The 19,763-nt window shown below is 40.3% G+C and overlaps 3 protein-coding genes across 3 annotated transcripts; all 3 read left to right on the top strand.

Moving 5' to 3' along the window:
- Nucleotides 1-200: 200 nt before the first annotated feature.
- Nucleotides 201-1,827, top strand: mrps14 (mitochondrial ribosomal protein S14). Its single transcript, XM_072363549.1, has 3 exons — nucleotides 201-299; nucleotides 967-1,131; nucleotides 1,412-1,827. The coding sequence occupies exons 1-3, from the start codon at nucleotides 231-233 to the stop codon at nucleotides 1,592-1,594; spliced, it is 417 nt and encodes a 138-aa protein (XP_072219650.1). The 5' UTR covers nucleotides 201-230; the 3' UTR covers nucleotides 1,595-1,827.
- A 1,138-nt stretch (nucleotides 1,828-2,965) lies between these two features.
- Nucleotides 2,966-9,535, top strand: cacybp (calcyclin binding protein). Its single transcript, XM_072363956.1, has 6 exons — nucleotides 2,966-3,085; nucleotides 5,007-5,217; nucleotides 5,333-5,429; nucleotides 5,513-5,612; nucleotides 7,180-7,274; nucleotides 8,565-9,535. The coding sequence occupies exons 1-6, from the start codon at nucleotides 3,068-3,070 to the stop codon at nucleotides 8,725-8,727; spliced, it is 684 nt and encodes a 227-aa protein (XP_072220057.1). The 5' UTR covers nucleotides 2,966-3,067; the 3' UTR covers nucleotides 8,728-9,535.
- Nucleotides 9,536-10,487: 952 nt separating this feature from the next.
- On the top strand, nucleotides 10,488-18,838 carry plk3 (polo-like kinase 3 (Drosophila)). Its single transcript, XM_072363693.1, has 15 exons — nucleotides 10,488-10,816; nucleotides 11,784-11,891; nucleotides 11,996-12,112; nucleotides 12,523-12,652; nucleotides 12,779-12,866; nucleotides 13,293-13,388; nucleotides 13,525-13,723; nucleotides 13,887-14,013; nucleotides 14,195-14,310; nucleotides 15,592-15,712; nucleotides 15,823-15,906; nucleotides 16,065-16,227; nucleotides 16,415-16,544; nucleotides 16,636-16,746; nucleotides 16,913-18,838. Exons 1-15 carry the CDS (start codon nucleotides 10,601-10,603, stop codon nucleotides 17,108-17,110), a joined length of 2,004 nt encoding a protein of 667 aa, XP_072219794.1. The 5' UTR covers nucleotides 10,488-10,600; the 3' UTR covers nucleotides 17,111-18,838.
- The last annotated feature ends 925 nt before the right edge of the window (nucleotides 18,839-19,763 follow it).

The following is a 19,763-nucleotide window of genomic DNA, read 5'->3' on the forward strand; positions in this document are numbered from 1 at the left end:
TTGAATATTTAAATGTTTGTATTCTGCTTGGTAAACTGATGCGTTTTCTTTTCCCACCAAAAAAAAATACTGAAAGTTTGTTTATAGATGGATGGGACAGGTCTGAACCATAGAACACTGACCATCTTCCAGGTTTACCACTGCTTAGCATTTCATACTCCTGGTCGATAGGTGGCGATATACTTCACCTCTATCCTCACTTGGTGGTCTTGCACAACAGCTCATCCATCATGGCGGTCCACAGAATATCATGTTTGGGGTTAAATGCCCTTTATTCCACCGTCTGTGCACCTCAGCAGGTAACGTTAATAATGTAGCTGTATTTGTCGCAGTTATTGCACCGCATTTCTTGAACTTGTGTGGCACATTATTTGAACTGAAAATAAAGAACGTAGCAGTAATAGTTTTTGTAGACTTACTTCGCTCTCTGGCTATTGCTAGTTGTCATAGGTATTGGTAACACGGATGTAATATTCTTCCGAAACAAACTATAAATGTCGTGTCTATTGTTAATTGCAAGTGACGTTTTTCTTTGTTTTCTTCTTAATTAAATCTCAAGTCATGTTTGAGGCTCCCGACGTCTAAATGGCATCGACCGAACGAGATGTCCTCAAAGCATATGAATATGTTTTCATGTTAGTCAGTGAACTGAGTCTTCATGACCTGAATGGACATGATGAGACTTTTGATGTTTTTCTGTAGAGGGGCCGAAAAGTTAAAATTTTTGCCTGAATTGTAGATCTAATTTATTGCTTTCATAAATGTTCTCAGAGAAGCGGTATCATCATAATTTTTGCCTAAAGGACAGACGTGCACATTATGAATATAATGACATCGGCTGTCATACAAGGGCATTCAAAGCCGCCTGTAATGTTTGGCTGAAATTTAGGAGGAATGTCAGTTTGTTCATTTATTATACGTGGGACATGCTATTAACATATGTGGTTGCATGTACATGGTTTGCAGGCACTGAGGAGTTGCTGGGGAGCAGTAGAGCAGGTGAGAGGTTACTATGTTGACTGGAGGATGCTGAGGGATGTCAAGAGGAGACAGGTGGCCTTTGACTATGCTGATGAAAGGTTACGGATTAACGCACTGAGGAAGAATATCATCCTACCGAAAGAGCTTCAGGTAGAGTTTCTGTAAAAATTACACTTAGTCTTAATGCACTTCCTCATTGATTTCATGCAACATTCATATGCCATATTATAGTATACAAACCACACATGATGCCCCATGAAGGGTTTATGATTTATTTATTTATTTATTTTTTAATTTATTCATTTAGATCTTGCAAGTCCAACTACTAACGTACTCATTCTCAGTATGAAAGTACTCGTTGCAGTTTGAAGAAAACGAGCCAACAGACACTAACCCACCATTTCTGTAATGTTTCAAAAAATCTTTGCAGGAGGTAGCAGACAAAGAGATTGCAACATTGCCCAGAGACAGTTGCCCTGTGAGGATACGCAACAGGTGTGTGTTGACTTCCCGCCCTCGGGGAGTGAAGAGGAGGTGGCGACTGAGTCGTATCATCTTCCGCCATCTTGCTGACCACAATCAGATGTCTGGGATCCTGCGGGCCAGGTGGTGACCGTGGGTTTGTTGGACTTTTGCAGTCAGATTGAATAAGGAAAAACGGGCTGTTTCAGTGGTCATAAATTTGAGGTCAAGACATCAGCCCTTCAGACTTCTGTGCGTGTTATATTTGCTGCACACAATAAATAAAGAGCAGAAATATAAATGTTCATGTTAGTGAAGAAAAGCCCATATGCACATTGAACATACTGTGCACAATTACAGATTAATAAATATTGTTGTATATTACTGGTGTTGTAAGTGTCTTGATTTGTTGATAAATGTCCTTTGAGACAGCAGTGTTTGTATGGTGTTAGTGTAGATATTGTCAAGGGAAATCATATTTTCTTCCAACGGCAGTAACCTCATTTTGTCACCTTGTAAAAAGCACAGACTGACTCAGGAGTCGCCTTAAATGAAATCCATGTGTCATGCAATATCGCGCTATTGAACCGTCACTAAACCCATAAACGAAAAAGCGTTAACAACGCTGTCACTCAAATAGGTGAAAGAATTAATGGTGGTTTATCAGTTTACACAACAGAAATGATAGCACTGGGATTAGCAGTGCAATGGATTGAGGATACATCACCATTAAGATCGGTTATCTATTCTGATTCAAGTTTATTTGCCAGTATACAGTGCAGTCATTCAGATACGAGACCAGATTTCAACAAACCATGTACAGAATTGAAATGATGGGATTAACAGTGATTTTTCTATGGGTACCAGCTATATAGGGGTTAACAGAAATGAAAGTGCAGACGAGAGAGCTAAGGAATCTTCCAAGCAAAACAACATTGATTTAACAGTGACCTAGAGTAAAACAGAAGTGCAAAGTATTATTAACAGTAGAGTTGAGGAAAGATGCCAAAAGCAATGGGAAGAAGTGAGAAAAGGACGGTGGCTTTATAGAAGTCAAAGGAAAGTCTGAGAAGTGAGGAGGACAGGAGGAAACAAGACATGAAAGGCTAAAATCAAGACTTAGATCGGGACACGCTGGGCATGATGGGCAAACATGACTTGGGTAGATGGGAATTTAGTAACCAAGAATAAACAACTGAACACGTTTTGATTAAATGTGAGAAATATGAGAGAAAGGATAACAATGATAAAAGAAAGGAGATAAAATCGCAGTTTGACCTTATAGACATTTTACAGAACAATTCAGGAGATGAATGTTTATCATATTTATATATGAATCATATTTCATTATGTGTCCGCTGGACTAAAATAATATAATGGTAATAACGATATATAGTGGGGTTTTTGTTTGACTTGCTATCTTGTTCCACACTCCTTACCAATTGGTGGCGGTAATGCGCCATAACGTTGTTTGCCAATCGCCAATAAACGCCAGAAGAATAACTAATCGACTAATAGAAGAAGAGAGCTATTCATTGGGAAAGATCGTGTACGCCGTAGACTGTAGTGGCCAAGTAGCAATTAGTCAAAAATAAAGCCTGCTTCTGACACGGACGCAACAAAAATGGACATAACTGAACAGGTGTGTAGAATGTTTCCTTTCCCAGCCAAAAAACACTGACAAAAAAAAAATAATAAAACTGTATTATTTTCTAATAGGCGGTTGGGCTTGCGTCATTTCAGCGATAGCGGTGTCTTAGTTAGCCGCTGTTTATCAGTAGCATGCCACCCTCAGGGTCAGGATATGCCATGTATTTATTTAGTCCGTGAGTTCAGGTAAAGCTTGTGACTAAAACTGAAGCAGTTGATTTGTTAATAGAAAATACATTTTGAAAAATTAGCTTTGTCATGTCTGGTGGCGTCCTTTAGAAGCTCGGTTGCTAGCTTAGCTATTTGAGTGGAGTTCATCAGAACATTCTAGCAACTTACTTCATGGTGAGTAAGTTGTGTGTCGCCTTGATAAACAGAATTTACGCTTAATCGCTTAGTCAAGAAGTCACATTGAAAATCAAAAGGTTTTAGAAATGTTCAACGTAGTGTGCGTCTTGTGATCGCTTATTAGATTAATGTTGGCTTTTGTTCTGATAGCGTATAGAGCCTGTTCAAAGTATTTCGGGTATGTTTATGTATTTGGCAGACGGGTCATTGTTCCAAATAATAAAGCAGTTCAGTCCCTACAGGTCAAAGTAAAATGCTGAATGTCAATGATTTGCAAACTTGTTTCACATTGGCTGAGGTGTTTGTTATTTAAACAAACACTACAGCCATGCTTGTGTCCACATTTTGTATCAAAAGTCATTATGTCGGGCCATAGTACACCAAAATTCATGGAATACAGTTTTTATTATCATCATCTGTTTTATAATACCGTATTTGGTTGACTGAATATATTTTAAGTGAAACTTATTTTGTTGTGGATGTGCTTGCTGAAAAGCTGCACTGACTAATCAGCACTGCCACATTGTTCCTGTCATTGAGCATGTTCACGTGACTTCTAACTGAAAACTGAAATCCAATCGGGTTCGCACAATTCAGTTGGACACTGGATTACTTTGTGTAGAAACTCAGCTAGACTCTAATGGGCCTTAAAGATACGCCACAGTTCCCGCCCGGAACACAGTAGAAGAAGAAGTTGGTAACATCAAAGAGTTACTACAATGCATAGCATCTTTTTTTTTTTGTAAAAACATACAGTGTAAGCGCACGTTGCTACAGCTGAATTCCCAAATAAAGCTGCTCTCATTCACACATTATTCTGTTTCTTTTGTCAGATGGCTAAACGTGTCAGAAATCGTGGTTGAAAATCGTTGAGACTACGTTTCAACACGTGGGGCATTTTCAGACTGTCCCTCTGCTCCTGGGTTTTATAGTTGCAGAGTCCTCTAACAAAACCACGATTTGAGTAACTTAAACACCACGTCTGTGCTGTGAATTCGGCTATACTTTTACGTACAGGTATCAGGAGATGAATGTTAAGGACCGTGGTCTCGCCCAGTCGAGCTGTAAGAGATGGCTCATTTCAGTTGTGTGTGTGACGGTACTGTGTGTCTTCAGCTTACATACACACATTCAAACCAGTCCAGGAGCCAGTCGCATAACCTATAGTAAAGATGGGGAAAAGACTTTGGTAGCATGTTGTTGGTTTTTTGAGCTTCATTCACAAATTCAGACTTTTTTTTTTCTGCATTTCCAACATGCTGCTTTAAGGGAGTATCATTACCAAGAAAGGGAAATGCATATCTTGACCTGTAAGGAGGGGTGTTTGATGTGTTTCTGACTCTTTCTGCTGCATATGCAGGTTGTCCTAAATTGGCACGACTGACTGGCACTCAGTATCATGTGTGCATGTGGCAGATTTATTTATTTTGCTCATCTAAACATGACATAATAACCAGCAAATTTCCCAACACGGCACACGTGGAAACTGGTATACTGCTGCAACTGTGTCTCAGCCACTACAAAGATGTAAGTTTCTCACTTATCCCATTCTTTGCCTGACACAGATCAATCAGCTGGAAGCAGACTTGCAGGAACTGGGCTCTCTCTTGGAGAAAGCAGAGAGGAAAAGAGTGCAGGAACTCTTAAAACAGGAGCAGAAGAAGGTGGAGAAAGAGCTGACAACCAAACGGCAGCAGAAGGAGCAACAGGCTAAGAGAGAGGCAGACCCATCTGCAGCTTCTAAAGCGGGGTACACGGTGAAGATCACCAGTTATGGTACGGAGCTGTTTTTTTTTTTTTACTAAGACAACTGTTGGCACTTATTCACAATTCTGAAAGTGTCTGGAAGGGCTGAAAACGTATCGTTCACACTTTTGCATCTCTTCTGCAGCGTGGGACCAATCTGAGAAGTTTGTCAAAATTTACTTGGACTTAAAAGATGTGCAGAAAATCCCACCAGAAAATGTGGAGGTCAGCTTTACAGAAAGGTAATGCCATGATCAATGTGCTTTGCTTATCCGTCACGTGACTCCATCTATACGATTGAATATGCTTACCGTCTCTGTTGCAGGTCGTTTTCAGTGCTGGTAAAGGATCTAAAAGGCAAAAACCACCAAATTACAGTTCTCAACCTGTTGCATCCAATTGATGAAAAGGACAGCTACAAAAAGGTATATAACCTTTTTTTTTTAAAGAGACCCAGGAGAAGGTGCCCCACAAGTGCACGTCTACATGTTATACCTTTAGCTGCCACTTGGGAGCAGTCCCATGTGCAGCAGTCTGGGCTGTAGGCCTTTTTAGTTATGTTGTTGCTGTTCTTTTGGAGGCTGCCCATCGATGCAGAAAAAATATTATCTGCAGCAGCCTGTGAAATTTGGGAAGGACTTTGGTTAAGTAGCCAAGGTTAACAGTTACCAAATGAATTGCTAAGCCAAGTCTACGTGGATGTAGGTTAACGAAAATCTGATTGCTGTTTTCAAATCGCCAATTTCAGGGACACCTGATAGAATTCCAGGTTGACTGTCAAAAAACTGAAAAATGCAGTGCAATTGCGCTGAAAAACGTTATGCATGAGAAGTTCAGGCTACACAGCCAGTTATTAATATGTCTGTTAATGTATCCTGTGGTGCAGAGCAAGCACACGTTTCCAAATACATTTATATGCTTCAGACAAGCTTTCATGGTGGTTCTTCACATTGGTTTGAAATAGCCCCCTCAAGTGACCGATCCTGCAGTGTATAATGATATTACATATATTGATAATACAGTTCATGCTTTCATGGCATAACATACAGCAATGCAGTCTTATCTAGGCCAAATGGTATGTGTCTAACGATAGAATGTTCATTTCAGTCATTTGAGACTTGACTTGGAGTCGAACACAAAGGCTTGACTTGGGCTTGGAAAAAATGACTTGTGAACATGTCTGTCGGCTGCTTACGTGATGCTGCGCATGGCGCTTCCCTCTTTTACAGCGCCGGTCGTCCCTCTTTGGATGCACAGACTCTGTGTCACGAGGGCCACATCATTTCCAATCCTGGCTGTCCCTGTTATCACTTGTTTGCACTAGATCCATCTGCTCCTTCCTCTTGATGAAATTGAATGACTGAAGTTGTTTGACCTCAAATAAACTAGTTAATCCGTGAGATTGGGGGATTTTCTGACATATTTTGCGCCACATCTCTGTGGCACACCTTCTGTTCAGAGCCTGTCTGCAGCCGCCTTTCTGGAGATGAATAGAGTTCTTTTTCTTTTTCAGCCATTTATTATTTATCATAAAACTAAAAGCACGCATTTTAAGCAAGTTGTTACATAACTGAAACAAGGTTCAACCTAGCCACAGGAAAAAAGCTCAAGAAAAGAGAGGGGGAAGAAAAAAAAAAACAAGTACTGAACTGAGAAGTAAGGCTGAAAGGTACAACTCTGGCTACTTATCGCTGTAGAACCACTTCTTCACATGACATGTGCTGAGTATTCTTCTTTTGACCATTTGGATTTCTTTGTTCATGGGATTTAAAGCTGTTTGTCAGATAGAAATGGAAAATAGTGAATCAACGGCTAACAAATGAAAGCTCTTGTTTTAATTTGAGACACGGACACAGTTTTGTTTGGCTTTGCGTCAGCTGGAAGAATGCTAACGACCGAAGTGCAATTTCAGTGCTCACTCTGTGGTTTATCCTTATTTAGGTATCTTCGTGTGACTAAAAGCTCGGTAACTGTTTCTTCTCCCTGCAACAGATAAAAACAGACATGGTCTTGGTCATGTGTAAGAAGCAGACAGCCAAGAAGTGGGAATGCCTCACAGCAGCGGATAAGCAGTCTAAAGAGAAAGAGTAAGTTCAGTTTGAGGAAATTATTTGTTTTTTAAGAACTTATTGGAGTCCATTTGTTTGAATGCATGGTCGGTAGCTAATGATGCATTAGTTGGGAGAAATGTGCTCATAGTAAACTGAACCATAACTGTGCACCAATTGGAAAACCTGCAGATTTGTACATTCATAACTAAGGTGGGCCGGACACATTTTTCATGGCGACAGTCAAGCTCTTTGATCTCATCTTTTTTGTGATCTTAACCAGTCGTGTTTAGTCTAAGAATGTTTAGCTAGCAGCCTGTTTGTTTTTTTTTGTTTTTTTTTTAATACAAATGCCCTTTTTAGTTGTCTGCGTGGCCTAAATATGGAGGCTTCAGATTGGTTCTTTTTTTAAAACAAATTTAAGCAGCTTAAACAAAAGTCTTGTTTCCATTGTCAGTATGAAGGATAATATAAATGCCAACATATAGGATACATTATGATTATTAAAGCAATTGCTGTGTAAACTTTCATATTTATAAATATTGCTAAATATGTGCTTCTGACTCGGACTTTTGTTATGCAGATTTATAAGATTTTGAAATTTTGTGTCAACACGTCTAACCAGGTTTTAATGGATGTTATACTGTCCCCCAAAAAAATGCAACAAACAAAAAATACAGGATGCAAAGCAGAGATTATGACATTAAAAACCAATTAAATTCATTGTAGTTGCTAATTAAGGATGAATCGCTTTAAAATGTTGAGGACTGTATGTTTATGAAGTCATTTAATGTTGGAACTTTTCAGATTTAATGAACAGCTGAAAATAATCACGTGCATTGAATGTTATTTAAGGAGACCAGATAACTGCTTTCCAATTTAATAAATGCAGTAACCTCCTCGGTCTTTACTGGGTGCATTGCAAGTGATTTGAGCTTATCTCAACACCATTAACATTATACTGTGCAATATGAAGAGCGGGCAACTTTGTGCTGTGACATGCCGCACCAGACAGGGGGCAACGGGAAGCTGGCAGATAAACATTTGGTTAGATACCAGTGTTGATGGTAAAAAATAAATAAAAAAAGCAAATTTAGCACTTAAAAGTAGATGTAAAAATAGCTTATATGAAAATGAGGTGTCATACTGATGGGTTGATTAGTTAAAAGAACTAGAGCAGATTGCACTGTTCGGCCCACCATCCATCTGGCCACACGCACAACAGGGCACAGGTGTGTGCGTTTTTGTTGATCTCCAAACGAAAGCGGTTTGGGTGCGCTCAGAGAAGTTCGCACATACCACCATCACTGTCCAATTGTCTACCAACAGTAAGGCCAACGTTGATGAGAACGGCGACCCCAGCGACGGTCTGATGAGCATGCTGAAGAAGATTTACGACGACGGTGACGACGAGATGAAGAGAACCATCAACAAAGCCTGGTCAGAGTCCCAAGAGAAGAAGATACGGGGAGAAGGCATGTTGGACTTCTAGATGTCGCTGCCTTTCTACGGCGGGACCAAATGACAGTCGTGAGGGGCGAGAGCAGGCGTGACTTGGATATTAAAAGCTGAAGTTCAAAGTGTATAACTCATAAATAATGTGTCAGGTATGATGTTGAATGGCCTGATTTTATTCCTACTTAAAAAGAAAAAATGTGCAGCTGATCTGTTAGTCATGGGCCCTGATGCAGAGATCTTACTAGGTGGAAAATAAGGAGCGCTGTCCAGCAGATGGCATCCATAACTCAGCTGTTCGTCATTGCTGATGCAAGATTCCAACACTTTGGAGTAAATTGTGGGAGGTGTAGTTCATTTCCCTTCTGTAAAGGGCTTCAAAATCAAATGGGGAGTTGTTCTTTCTTTTTTTTTTTCTTTTTTTTTTTTTTTTTTTTCAAATCTTCACGTCCGCCTTCACATCTCTGGCCTTCCATAAATTGATAAAATGTTTCCCGCATCAGCCCAATGCAACACTCAACATTACCACATGAGTCTGTGTGTATTTGTTTTACAAAGAGAAGAAGAAGAAGAAGAAGAAGAAGAAGAAAAAAAATGTACATGCTTTTCTCATTCCAGTTGCAAAGTAAAATGGGACACCCGTGTAATTCCTCAGTGGGACCTTTTTCCGTGGAGTCAGACAGTGTCTTGCTCTAACTTCTTTGTGTGGCAGCACCGTTCCAGTTGGGATACATAGTTGTGAAAATGTATCGTTTTGTTCATTTTTTTTCTGACTTTGGTTACTGTCGTCTTCTGCCATCCTCGGATGGTTCCACAGCTTCCATCAAATAAAACCGTTGACCTGATCTGTGCACCCGTCTCTTTTCTGATCTTATTGCGCTCTTCTGTAGAAATAGAAAAGAAATGTGAAGTCTTTTAACCGTCCAGTCCGTGAAGACTGAATTTCACACTTGTTCAGATGAAACGTTTAGCACTGATTCTGTCAACAGTTTTAAAGCACCAGCTTTTTTTGTTTCCTCTGCAGAGTTGTTGAACTGCGTGTTGTCCGCCAGGTGGCAGAAGTTAACATCTGGGGACTTCACAGATTGAATCTAACCTTGTGTATTGTAGCTTCTGTAGTTCCAGGCAGAACAACTCTATAAGTCGGACCTTAATTTGTATTTCTGTTTGTTTTGTAAATGACTCGCTGTCATTTAATGACCCGTAAAATAGGTTCAGTTTTTTTTTTGTTTTTTTTTGTTTTTGGAGCATGACAAGGTAGCTCAGAGATCCATGCTTGAATGTGATAAAAGTGGGACTGGTGCAGCTTAACTTGGAGTGTAATAAAACCTAGACCAGTGGTAACATGCACTATCAAATTCAACAGGGCAGGTTAAGTTGGAGTGTTTCAAAAAGCCATCCCCATTAGTCACAAACAGACATTTTGAAACCGGTAAAAGTGGAGAGTTCAGGACCCATGTTTACCTGGAATAGAAAAGTAAAATGAGAATATGATTAACCTTAATAATATGTAGGTTTGACAGATGAGAGATAGAAACAGTCATGGCTGCCTTACTGCATCATTAGCCTCCCATTATGACTGACATCAATGTGGGTGAGAGCGTTTTTTATTTATTTTTTTAATTTTTTTTACATGTGCTGTTTCATTCATATCTTTTCTGGGCTTCCACATGCATTTTTGATCGAGGCTCTGTCAAAGCAAATCATCTGGACTTTCTCCACCATTGCGCCACTTCCCCCCGCCCCCATGACGTCGCTGCTCTCTATATATGCGGGAGATCTGTGTCCAGACGTGCCAGATGGAGACAGTCAGAGGAACGGATCGCGTCGCTGTACACCAGATTTTTTACTGAGACATACTAAGCGAAAGGGATATATACAAGAGGCGATTACGGTTCCCGCTGTGTTTAATGGATACCGGTTGTTTCACCGCGGCGCAGCGTATTTCATGCCACAACATGAATGCGGATTTATTGAAGCCTGTTCCGGAGCGTGGAGCCCAACAGTCCTCTGGCCCGGCGAGAAACAGCAGGAATAAAGCAGACCAAACCAAACCAGAGCTGGCTCAGGTGGTGACGGACACCAAGACCGGGAGATCCTACAGTAAAGGGAAGCTTTTGGGAAAGGTATGAAGGTTTAATTTGTACTTGTGTTTGCTGCCCGCTTCACCAGCTGGGTCTGAGGCGACAGATGGATGTCGAATCTGAATTAATTAGGCGGCGTTTTAGGTTCATGCGCAAAACATATGAGGATTAAAAGTTATCATGAGCCCTTTTCCAAGTGTTTTGATGATTCGGGAACATAATTACCTCGTGGTGAATTTGAACAATCTCCCCCTGCTGTGCGCGTCATTGCTGAATGAATCAGGCGCAAGGTGTGCCCCAGCTCCTGTGTGCGCACACATGGCTGGCAAAATCTAATAAAAAATAAATAAAAAAACTATGACTGTACACAACACACCTCGCGTTTTAATGGCTTCCTTTTAAGGCCGTTTAGCCAAAGTCAAATCTGCCTGGCTATGTGATTCCTGCATCAGACTGCAATGATTTCACCACAGTATGAATGGAGGGAGTGTATCAACATGTTGCTCGTCATTGATACGCTGCGTCGGGCAGTCAGCCAGATCTTTTTTCCCTCCCTGTCTCTGCTGCTTGCCGCAGAGCTGGAAACGTCTTCGTCACTTTCACAGTTGCTGAATGCAGCAGCGCGGTCTGCTTTATCCATTATGTCCCCGAGCATGTAGACCCTTGATTGTATCAACATAAATGCTGCAATAAACAGCGATGCGCACATTTTTTTTGGGGGGGGGGGGTTGATTGCTGGTTTCAGTATCTACATGACAACAGCAGATGCCGTTTATCTTGGCTATAAAAGGATACATCTGATTTAATTAACCCCTATTCAGACAGTTTTTATTCATTTTGTCCACTCTGGCCTTTCAGAATTGGCTGACTTGCTGATGAGGAATAATTTGATTGCCTACTCTCAAGCTATTGATCATCATATGAAAGACTGGCCTTTGAAGCAGAATATTTATGGCCAGTGCATGTTTTTAACCTGCTGCATTTTTAAACTCTTATGTTTTCTCCCAAGGGTGGCTTTGCAAGATGCTATGAGATGACAGACCTGTCCAACAACAAAATGTATGCTGTGAAGGTGATTCCACAGAGCAGGGTTTCCAAACCACACCAGAGGGACAAGGTAGGCAGTTTTATCTTTCTGAGATCTTGGCGGACAGGGGTGGAAAATATCAATCTCAGTGTTGAGTAAAGAACACACACTGATCAATTGTCAAATGTTGACAGATTACGAATGAGATCGAACTGCACAGAACCCTGTCGCACAAGCATGTGGTGAAATTCTCTCATTATTTTGAAGACCAAGACAACATCTACATATTCCTCGAGCTCTGCAGTCGGAAGGTGAGTCTTCAGAAATCTCTACAATGGTTTGTGTAGCTCTGAAGTGCTTGTTTGCTTTGTATTACTCTGCAATGGAACTATTCATCATTTATTTTATCCAACCCCCTGGGGGTTCCCCTTTTAGCTTCTGCTTTGAATGTTGCAACCTGTCAATACTGTAAAGTAGAATTAATATCCAGATAACTTTAATTTTTTTTTTTATATACTGCAGTGATGTCTCATGACAACGATTGAAAAGCTCCACAGGGTTAACTTAGTCATGTGTAAATGCCAAATCAGTTAATTGATGGCACTAATCATCATCACACCCCTATTTAATTTCTGATGCTTCAGGGATGTGTATAGCAGTGTTGCACAGTCCCATTGACGGATGCAGGGTCAACAGTTTACTCATTGCTATGTCTCTGCAGTCCCTGGCGCACATTTGGAAGGCAAGACACACGCTGACGGAGCCAGAGGTGCGATATTACCTCAAACAGATCATATCCGGCCTCAAGTACCTTCACAGCAGGAGCATCCTGCACCGAGATCTCAAACTAGGTATGTGGCAAGTGACTAAAATGACGTGGAGCTCACGTACAAGCATCCCAGGAATCTGCCGTGACTTTGGCGATTCACATATTATCTGTGGAATGCTGACTGAGCAAATGCATTGGTTTCTTTCAGGCAACTTCTTTGTGAATGAGAACATGGAGTTGCGGCTTGGCGACTTTGGGCTTGCTGCCAAACTGGAGACGGTGGAACAGAGGAAAAAGTTAGTATTTTCTTTAAAGAACGGTTTCTCTCTGGAAGTGTCAGCAGACTTAGAAAGTGAGGGGATTTCATTGAATATGGTACAACTTATGTGAAGATATTTTAAAGCTGTTCCAGCTGAGTACGTAATGCCCTATTTTAGCATAAAGCCTCTTGACCTAAAACCTTTGCATTGGTTACTAAGCGCATTCTTCCTACCACAGCTTCGCCCACGCATGTACCTAACTAAACCGGTTTCCAAAGTGGCAGTTGAGTGTAGCTCTTAGAACAGAGTTTCAATACCTCTGACATCTTCCTGTGGAATACCAGAAAAATGAGTGTAGCAGGGGAAAAATAAATAAATAAATTGCTCAACCACTCATGTGCCTTTTGCACATTTGAATCATTTTATGTATTAAACTGAGCGTATCCTTTGTTTCTCTCTCAGAACAATCTGTGGGACTCCCAATTACTTGGCCCCAGAGGTGCTCAACAGGCAGGGCCACGGTACCGAATCTGACGTCTGGTCCCTGGGATGTGTCATGTAAGTTTATTTTTGGCTAATTCTTAACCTAAAACATTGTTATTTAGTTTTTTTTTTTTTCCCCAATTCTGTTTGAGGCCTAGATTTGCTTTGTCTTAGAAGCTCACCAACTGTTCCCCTTGTGTCATCCTCACAGGTACACACTAATGTGTGGCAACCCTCCTTTTGAGACTCTTGACTTGAAAGAGACGTACAAATGTATAAAGGAAGTTCGGTACAATCTGCCCTCAACACTCTCCCCTGCTGCACAGAAACTCATCTCAGGCATCCTACAGAAAAACCCCAGTGACAGACTCACCCTGGAGCAAATCCTCAACCACGAATTCTTCACCAAAGTATGTTGAGCTTCTGCTAGTTTTGTCAGTGCTATGGAGAGACTGAGATTTCAATTCATTTTTCACAGTTGTGCTTAATCTGAAGATCCCAGCTGGGTCAGAAAAATGCCTTTAGTAGTTTTTTTTTTTTTTTTCCCCAATGTCTTTTCTGCCTCTTTTTCAGGGTTTCACTCCTGAAAAACTCCCCCCCAGCAGCTGTGTGATGGTGCCAGAGCTCCATCCTCCAAGTCCTGCCAAGAAATTCTTCACTAAAATGGCCAAGAGCCTCTTTGGCAAGAAAAAAACAAAAGGTAAGCAGCAGCAGCCACACTCTTTAGAGCTCTGAAAATGTCTTAAATTAATGAATCCGTTGCGTTGTTTTCAGTTTATTTATTTATTTTTTCTTTCATCAAGCATTTCCAAATGGGGGGGGGGGGGAATCTCTTGTGGGATTTGTAGTGATTAAAATTACACAAAATCTGTGTTTTGCAGTAGAGAGGATTCCATGCGAGGACAAGGATGACAAGGACATTTCCAAGCTGGTGTCAGGCATTGTTAAATGCTCCATCAACCGGCAGATCAGCTACAAAACAGTGGGAGCCAATGAGGTACATTAATCTTTTTTTTTTTCTTTTCCATTTTATTCCCTATTTGTGCAAGAATATTGCAGACTCATTCTGTACAGTCTTGAAGCAATCGTCAGGCATGGGGAGAAAATCAAGTATATACATTTTAAGGTGTAGAAACTGTTATGAAAGAATTGCTTTGCATCCTGTGTTTCCCATAATCTTAAAATTGTGTGTCAGCAACCGGTTGGAGATGGCACCCTTATAGAACTAGGACGAATGAATAACATTTTGATTGTGAAGAAAAGCTGAAACGTTTTTCTCTCGGAATACAAATTGCACCTTTTGAATAGACTATCGTAGACGGGAGACATGTATTATTTTGTCAGTGGATTATGTAGCTAATTCAAAAGAATGATTTATTTTTTTTAGATGAGTTAGAAATCTGCATAAGATGGCATATTATCCCAGACTGTTGAAATTGAGAACAGTTTGTGATGTTGAGAGAAGCCATTTTAACTAATTTGGGGGAACTTGAGTACATTCAGACTTCTTTTTTTAAGCCCGTTTTTGTTGTGAGGATTTGAGGAAACGGGTTAGTTTCCTGACCATTTGCTAATTTTATTAAAAAAAAAAAAACAACAACAAAAAAAAAACTAGAGCAGAGTTTAAATGCCACAACAGCAGGATGCACAGTTGGCCTATCCCTAATCAGGCTGGTCTAGTTTCTATTTGTGGAGCCTGATGGGTGCTACGCTGTTTGCTCTTTGGAGTGAATATTTCTTTGCTAACATACTGAACCTGTTCTGAGAAAGAACTGCTAACTAGCTTATAATTATCTAAGCAAATGCTTGACATATTTTATATATCCCCTCAGTTGTGACAATTATTTATATATTTTTTCTTCTGGCGATGTTTGGAGGAAAAAAAAACACTGACATCCTTCCAAATGATTTACAGACAGGTTAAACAGCTTAGTGATAACATCAAATTAGTGGCAACATATCAAACTTGCAGCATGCTTGCAGAGCACACTGAACTTGTGAAAGTTGTTTCATCTTGCAGAAGCAAAATGCACAAAACTGAAACAACCATAGCTTATAGTTTAAGATGTGGTAGACTTTAAAGAAACTTTACTGGCAAAGTTTATGAAGGGTGTGGGAATTAATAGTGCTTATTCACCAGAATGTTTCAAGCAGTTCAATGGTTACTATTCTTTAGCCTTTTAATTTTTATTTTTTAAATAGTTTTCCATCTTTGCCATCATTTTGGTTGTATTGTCATGAAATGGGCACTTGAATCATATCTTGTGTTGGTGCTCAGGTGGCCTCTCCCACTGGTCAACTGGTCAGTTCTGTGCCTCTGGAACACACTCCAGCTGAGGAGGAATCCAGGAAGTCCTTCTCGCGATCTTTCAAAGGCACGATGGCCAGCAGCACGGAACGTAGGTTTCACTTCCCTGTCTTTATTTTAAAAAAAATTTTAAAAAAATAGAATTTGCTATTTGTGTTACTTCAGTTTTTCTTATCAGTGTCTTTCATGTTCCCCCCCCAGCTTGTGAGGATGCCCTGACTCCTTCAGCTGTTGCTGAAGCTGCAATGAAAGTTCTCAAGAACTGCTTGGCCACCATGCCTGCAGGTAGGATTGGAGTTCTTTTAACATAAAGATGACTGGCATGGTATATCTGCTGAACCATTGGTCTGTGTGATGCAGATGTCAAATCTTAAATTAAGGCTGATGCTATATCCTTGTAAACTGGTCAATAATTGCTTCGGATTTTCTTTTTGTTTCTTCAGCTACTAGAAACCCACCCTGCTTGTCCAGGCCTCAGTCCTTCCTATGGGTGACTAAATGGGTTGACTACTCGAACAAATATGGGTTTGGCTACCAGCTCTCAAACCAAGGCATAGGTGTGCTCTTCAATGAGGGAACGCATCTCAGTCTTTGTGACCAACGCAAGTAAGTAAACCATGTTTGACTCTTGCATTATAACTTGACTCAGCCAAGTGGATGGGCTGATCAAATATGTTTTGCTTCAACTGCAGTCTAGCATTTTCCACAGCCAAACTAGGCAGTGTGACTTTGATTTCAAAACTCTTCTTTCATCAAACAAATATATTAAGTTTTTTTTTTTTCCCTCAAACAGGACCGTTCATTACTGCTTGACCAACAACAAACACTTCACTTTTCCAACCAACTCGCTACCTGAGCAGCTTCGCAGTCAGAAACAAATTGTGGAGCTCATGGCCAACTACATGGAACAGAACCTTATGGAGGTGTGGAAAAAGTCCTTTTTCCTTTCATTCTGTGTGGATTTGGTTGGTCTTTGCTGATCAAATGAATTAATCCAACGTTTGTCTTCCTTAGGGTGGAGATCTGCAATGTGATGAGCAGCTCTCGGGTCCTCCTCCTCTGCTCCTTCAGTGGGTGAAGACCGACCATGCTCTTGTCATGCTCTTCAACAATGGCACTCTACAGGTTTGATAAAACTTTAGTTCTGCTCACCATACATTCACAAAACAAGTTATGTAATCTTGAGCTACCTGGCGTCAGGTTTATTTTCCCTTTTTTTTGTTGCATGTTTGGCAATGTTGTGTTGTCCCGGTATTTTTCTTATATCGGTTCTGTTTTCATTCTCTTCTAGGTTAACTTCTACACAGACCACACAAAAATTATCCTCTGCAAGTCATCGGATGACTCGTACTTGCTCACCTACATCAGTCGGGAGCGCGTCTCGTACACTTACCTCCTCAGCATGCTGAATGAGATGGGCTGCACCTCTGAGCTTTGTCACCGCCTCAGATATGTGGTGCAGCTGCTCCAACACCACGCAGATGCCTGAGAGCACATCTCAGTGCCTCGCAGGCCGCCTGAGTGGCAGATGCCTTCGAGGCAACCTGACCAGTTAAGACCTTTTTCTTACTCAGCATGACTGGTTGATTTCTCAAGGCAGTGTGGAGAGCTGCTGAAGCCAGTAGCTGGATGAAAGGCTTTTTAACTCCACTGAGCGACATTCTCATCTGGACTGTTGTCCAGATTACCAGATTGACTGACTTTGTTGGACGTTATGCCGTCAGGAAATTGCCCAAAGCAGCATCTGCCTGAAGGGTTTGTGCCTGCCCAGCTTATGCCTCAAAGGTATCCACCTGAAAGGTATTGATACCTTTAAGAAGAGATTAATACCTTGCCTGACATGATGGATGCCTCGCAGGCAGATGCCTCCATAAACACCCAGTTACCTTCCTTGCTCATTCAAAACCTCTGCTTCTTGGGTGGATCTTTTGAATCCCACCGAGCCTGCAGCTTTCAGCCTCCATTGATAGCCGACTACACGGGCACGGTTTCTGAAAAAGGTGTCTAAACACTAAAACTGTCCGGATAGCTTGCAACGGAAAAGGGGAAAATCTTGTGGCTGAAATGCAGTTAGGCTCACTTTTCCAAAAGCATTTTAGCTGCAAGGTCTTTCCATCATTGACTGCAACTGTGATCTTTCAACATAGATGCATTGGGAACAATGGTTTGACTGGAGAGAGGCCCTCCTACCCTCAGTTTGTTTCTGGCCTGTTTGGACTATGGTACTCACATTATTGTAGTTTTTTTTATTTATTTTCTTTTTATTTAAATGAGCCAGCTATAGGATCACTTTAGATCTTGACCTCACATGCACAAACATTTATGGCCTTATTTCCTGATGCTGTTGCTAAAGTTTTGAATAATTTCTTCTGTTCCAACATCACTTGCCCTTTTTTCTTTCTTTGTCATTCGATACAAAATTCACTGATGCGGTTTTGCACTCTTTTTTTTTTTTTTCTAAATTCATCTGCAATTTTTTTTTTTTTTTTTTTACCATCACTTTTCATATTTTAGTCGTTTTTTAACTAGATACCAAAAGGTTTGGTTTTTAAAGTGATTACTTTTTTCTTTTTTTTTTTTAATTCACTTGCGGTAGGTGAAAATAAGGGTGGGGAGGGAAGATAAAAGTGCCTTTCTGAGGGATGACTGTATAGTGCAATAACAACCTTTGTGAATGTCAAGCTGGCTACAAACAAGATTTGAGATGGGTTTTACAGGTGGGATTTACTTTTTACTTTGAGCCAAGTTTAAAAGTAAATCCAGTAGCACTACACTCTCACTACCTGGTATAAGCTTTTAGAACAACTGTTAACATAAATATATATATCAGTAATATCTACTATGGAAAAAAGAAAACATTGTACGCTGTTGTACTGTACTGTACTGTAATCCTTTATCGGTTTACATTGCTTTCTTGATCCAGAGTCGTATCCTAAAAACTGTGACCCGGAATACAAGTATTACTTACATGTGTTCACCCCCCCTCCCCAAAAAAAACCCCAACATTGTGAAAGCCATCTGCCAATTTAGAAGAGTCTTTATTTTTTTGGCACATAATGTCCTGTTTTATTTATTCTTTTATTTATACGTTGTTTTTTTTTTATTTATTGTGTAACGTTGTGGTCTTGACACAAGGAAATGTTCAATTCCAATCACCTTTTTGTATGTAACATATTTTGGGGAAAATGGGACTAAAATAAAGTTTATTGAAAATTAATGGACTTTTGTTGTACCTTTTTTAACAGGTAGCTTTTGACTTGAGTTTTTATGTTTCATTTAATTTCTAAATATTTTGATCTTTACCAAATTTTACACTGTGGCAAAAAAAAGGCGAAATTAACCTTATCCTTTTATCAAATTAAATTGGCACAAAAGTGGAATTTATATATATATATTTTTTCTCATTTATCTTAGCATGAAGCTTTCACATGAACATCTAAAAGGATTACTAAAGCTTCTCTAGGCCAATAACACTGCATGAATAGAAGTTTCCTACATCTATCCAATGCAGTAGTGTATGAAAGTTGAGAGTGGCTTTGGTGTGCTTGATAAATCTTGCTTTGAGCATGCTATGAACTTTGAGGTTGACCTGTGCACCCACAACCTCAGTATGAACTCTTGGGGTCCAATCCCAGCTGCTCCCCCTGATCTCATCTCCTGTGGTACGGAGCAGAGTTGGACTAAAAGCAATATTAGACAATGATGGGGTTTTTTGTTGTTCTTGTGCGGCTTATATGGGACATAGAGCTGTTGTAGTTTCAAGTTTTGAAAAATATATACTTTACAAGCATTTATGTTTTATATGCAGTTTAAGCACTGGCAAGCACTGGTTCACATCAAGAAACGAATACCGTCCGGATCAGAACGGAGTGCTGACATCACTGGCATGAGAGGGTACGCTTCTGTTGGAAATGTGCTCATTTAATACAGGGTTATGGGTTTTCTGTTTCCCAGACATATTGCTGCACAAAAGTTTTTGTTGAATTAAAACCGGAGACGGCTGGAAATGTTTTCCAGGTTTATCACATCATCGTGGCAGAGAATAATAAACATTAGGAATGACTAGATCCATACAATTGCCACAGCAGTGGTGAACGGATGTACAATAGTGTGCTTTTAAAACTGCAAAAACAAAATGATTC

The sequence above is a fragment of the Leuresthes tenuis genome, unplaced genomic scaffold (assembly GCF_036924035.1).
Source record: "Leuresthes tenuis unplaced genomic scaffold, fLeuTen1.0.hap1 SCAF_14, whole genome shotgun sequence".
Classification (NCBI taxonomy): domain Eukaryota; kingdom Metazoa; phylum Chordata; class Actinopteri; order Atheriniformes; family Atherinopsidae; genus Leuresthes; species Leuresthes tenuis.

Excerpts from the sequence above, each read along its gene's own strand:
- plk3 (XM_072363693.1), top strand. The coding sequence starts at position 10,601 with ATGGATACCGGTTGTTTCACCGCGGCGCAGCGTATTTCATGCCACAAC. Across the intron at positions 12,653-12,778 it reads GCACCGAGATCTCAAACTAG|GCAACTTCTTTGTGAATGAG; the intron begins GTATGTGGCAAG and ends GGTTTCTTTCAG. Across the intron at positions 16,228-16,414 it reads AGTCTTTGTGACCAACGCAA|GACCGTTCATTACTGCTTGA; the intron begins GTAAGTAAACCA and ends TCCCTCAAACAG.
- mrps14 (XM_072363549.1), top strand. The coding sequence starts at position 231 with ATGGCGGTCCACAGAATATCATGTTTGGGGTTAAATGCCCTTTATTCC. Across the intron at positions 300-966 it reads CCGTCTGTGCACCTCAGCAG|GCACTGAGGAGTTGCTGGGG; the intron begins GTAACGTTAATA and ends CATGGTTTGCAG. Across the intron at positions 1,132-1,411 it reads TCCTACCGAAAGAGCTTCAG|GAGGTAGCAGACAAAGAGAT; the intron begins GTAGAGTTTCTG and ends AAATCTTTGCAG.
- cacybp (XM_072363956.1), top strand. Across the intron at positions 5,218-5,332 it reads GGTGAAGATCACCAGTTATG|CGTGGGACCAATCTGAGAAG; the intron begins GTACGGAGCTGT and ends TCTCTTCTGCAG. Across the intron at positions 7,275-8,564 it reads AAGCAGTCTAAAGAGAAAGA|TAAGGCCAACGTTGATGAGA; the intron begins GTAAGTTCAGTT and ends GTCTACCAACAG.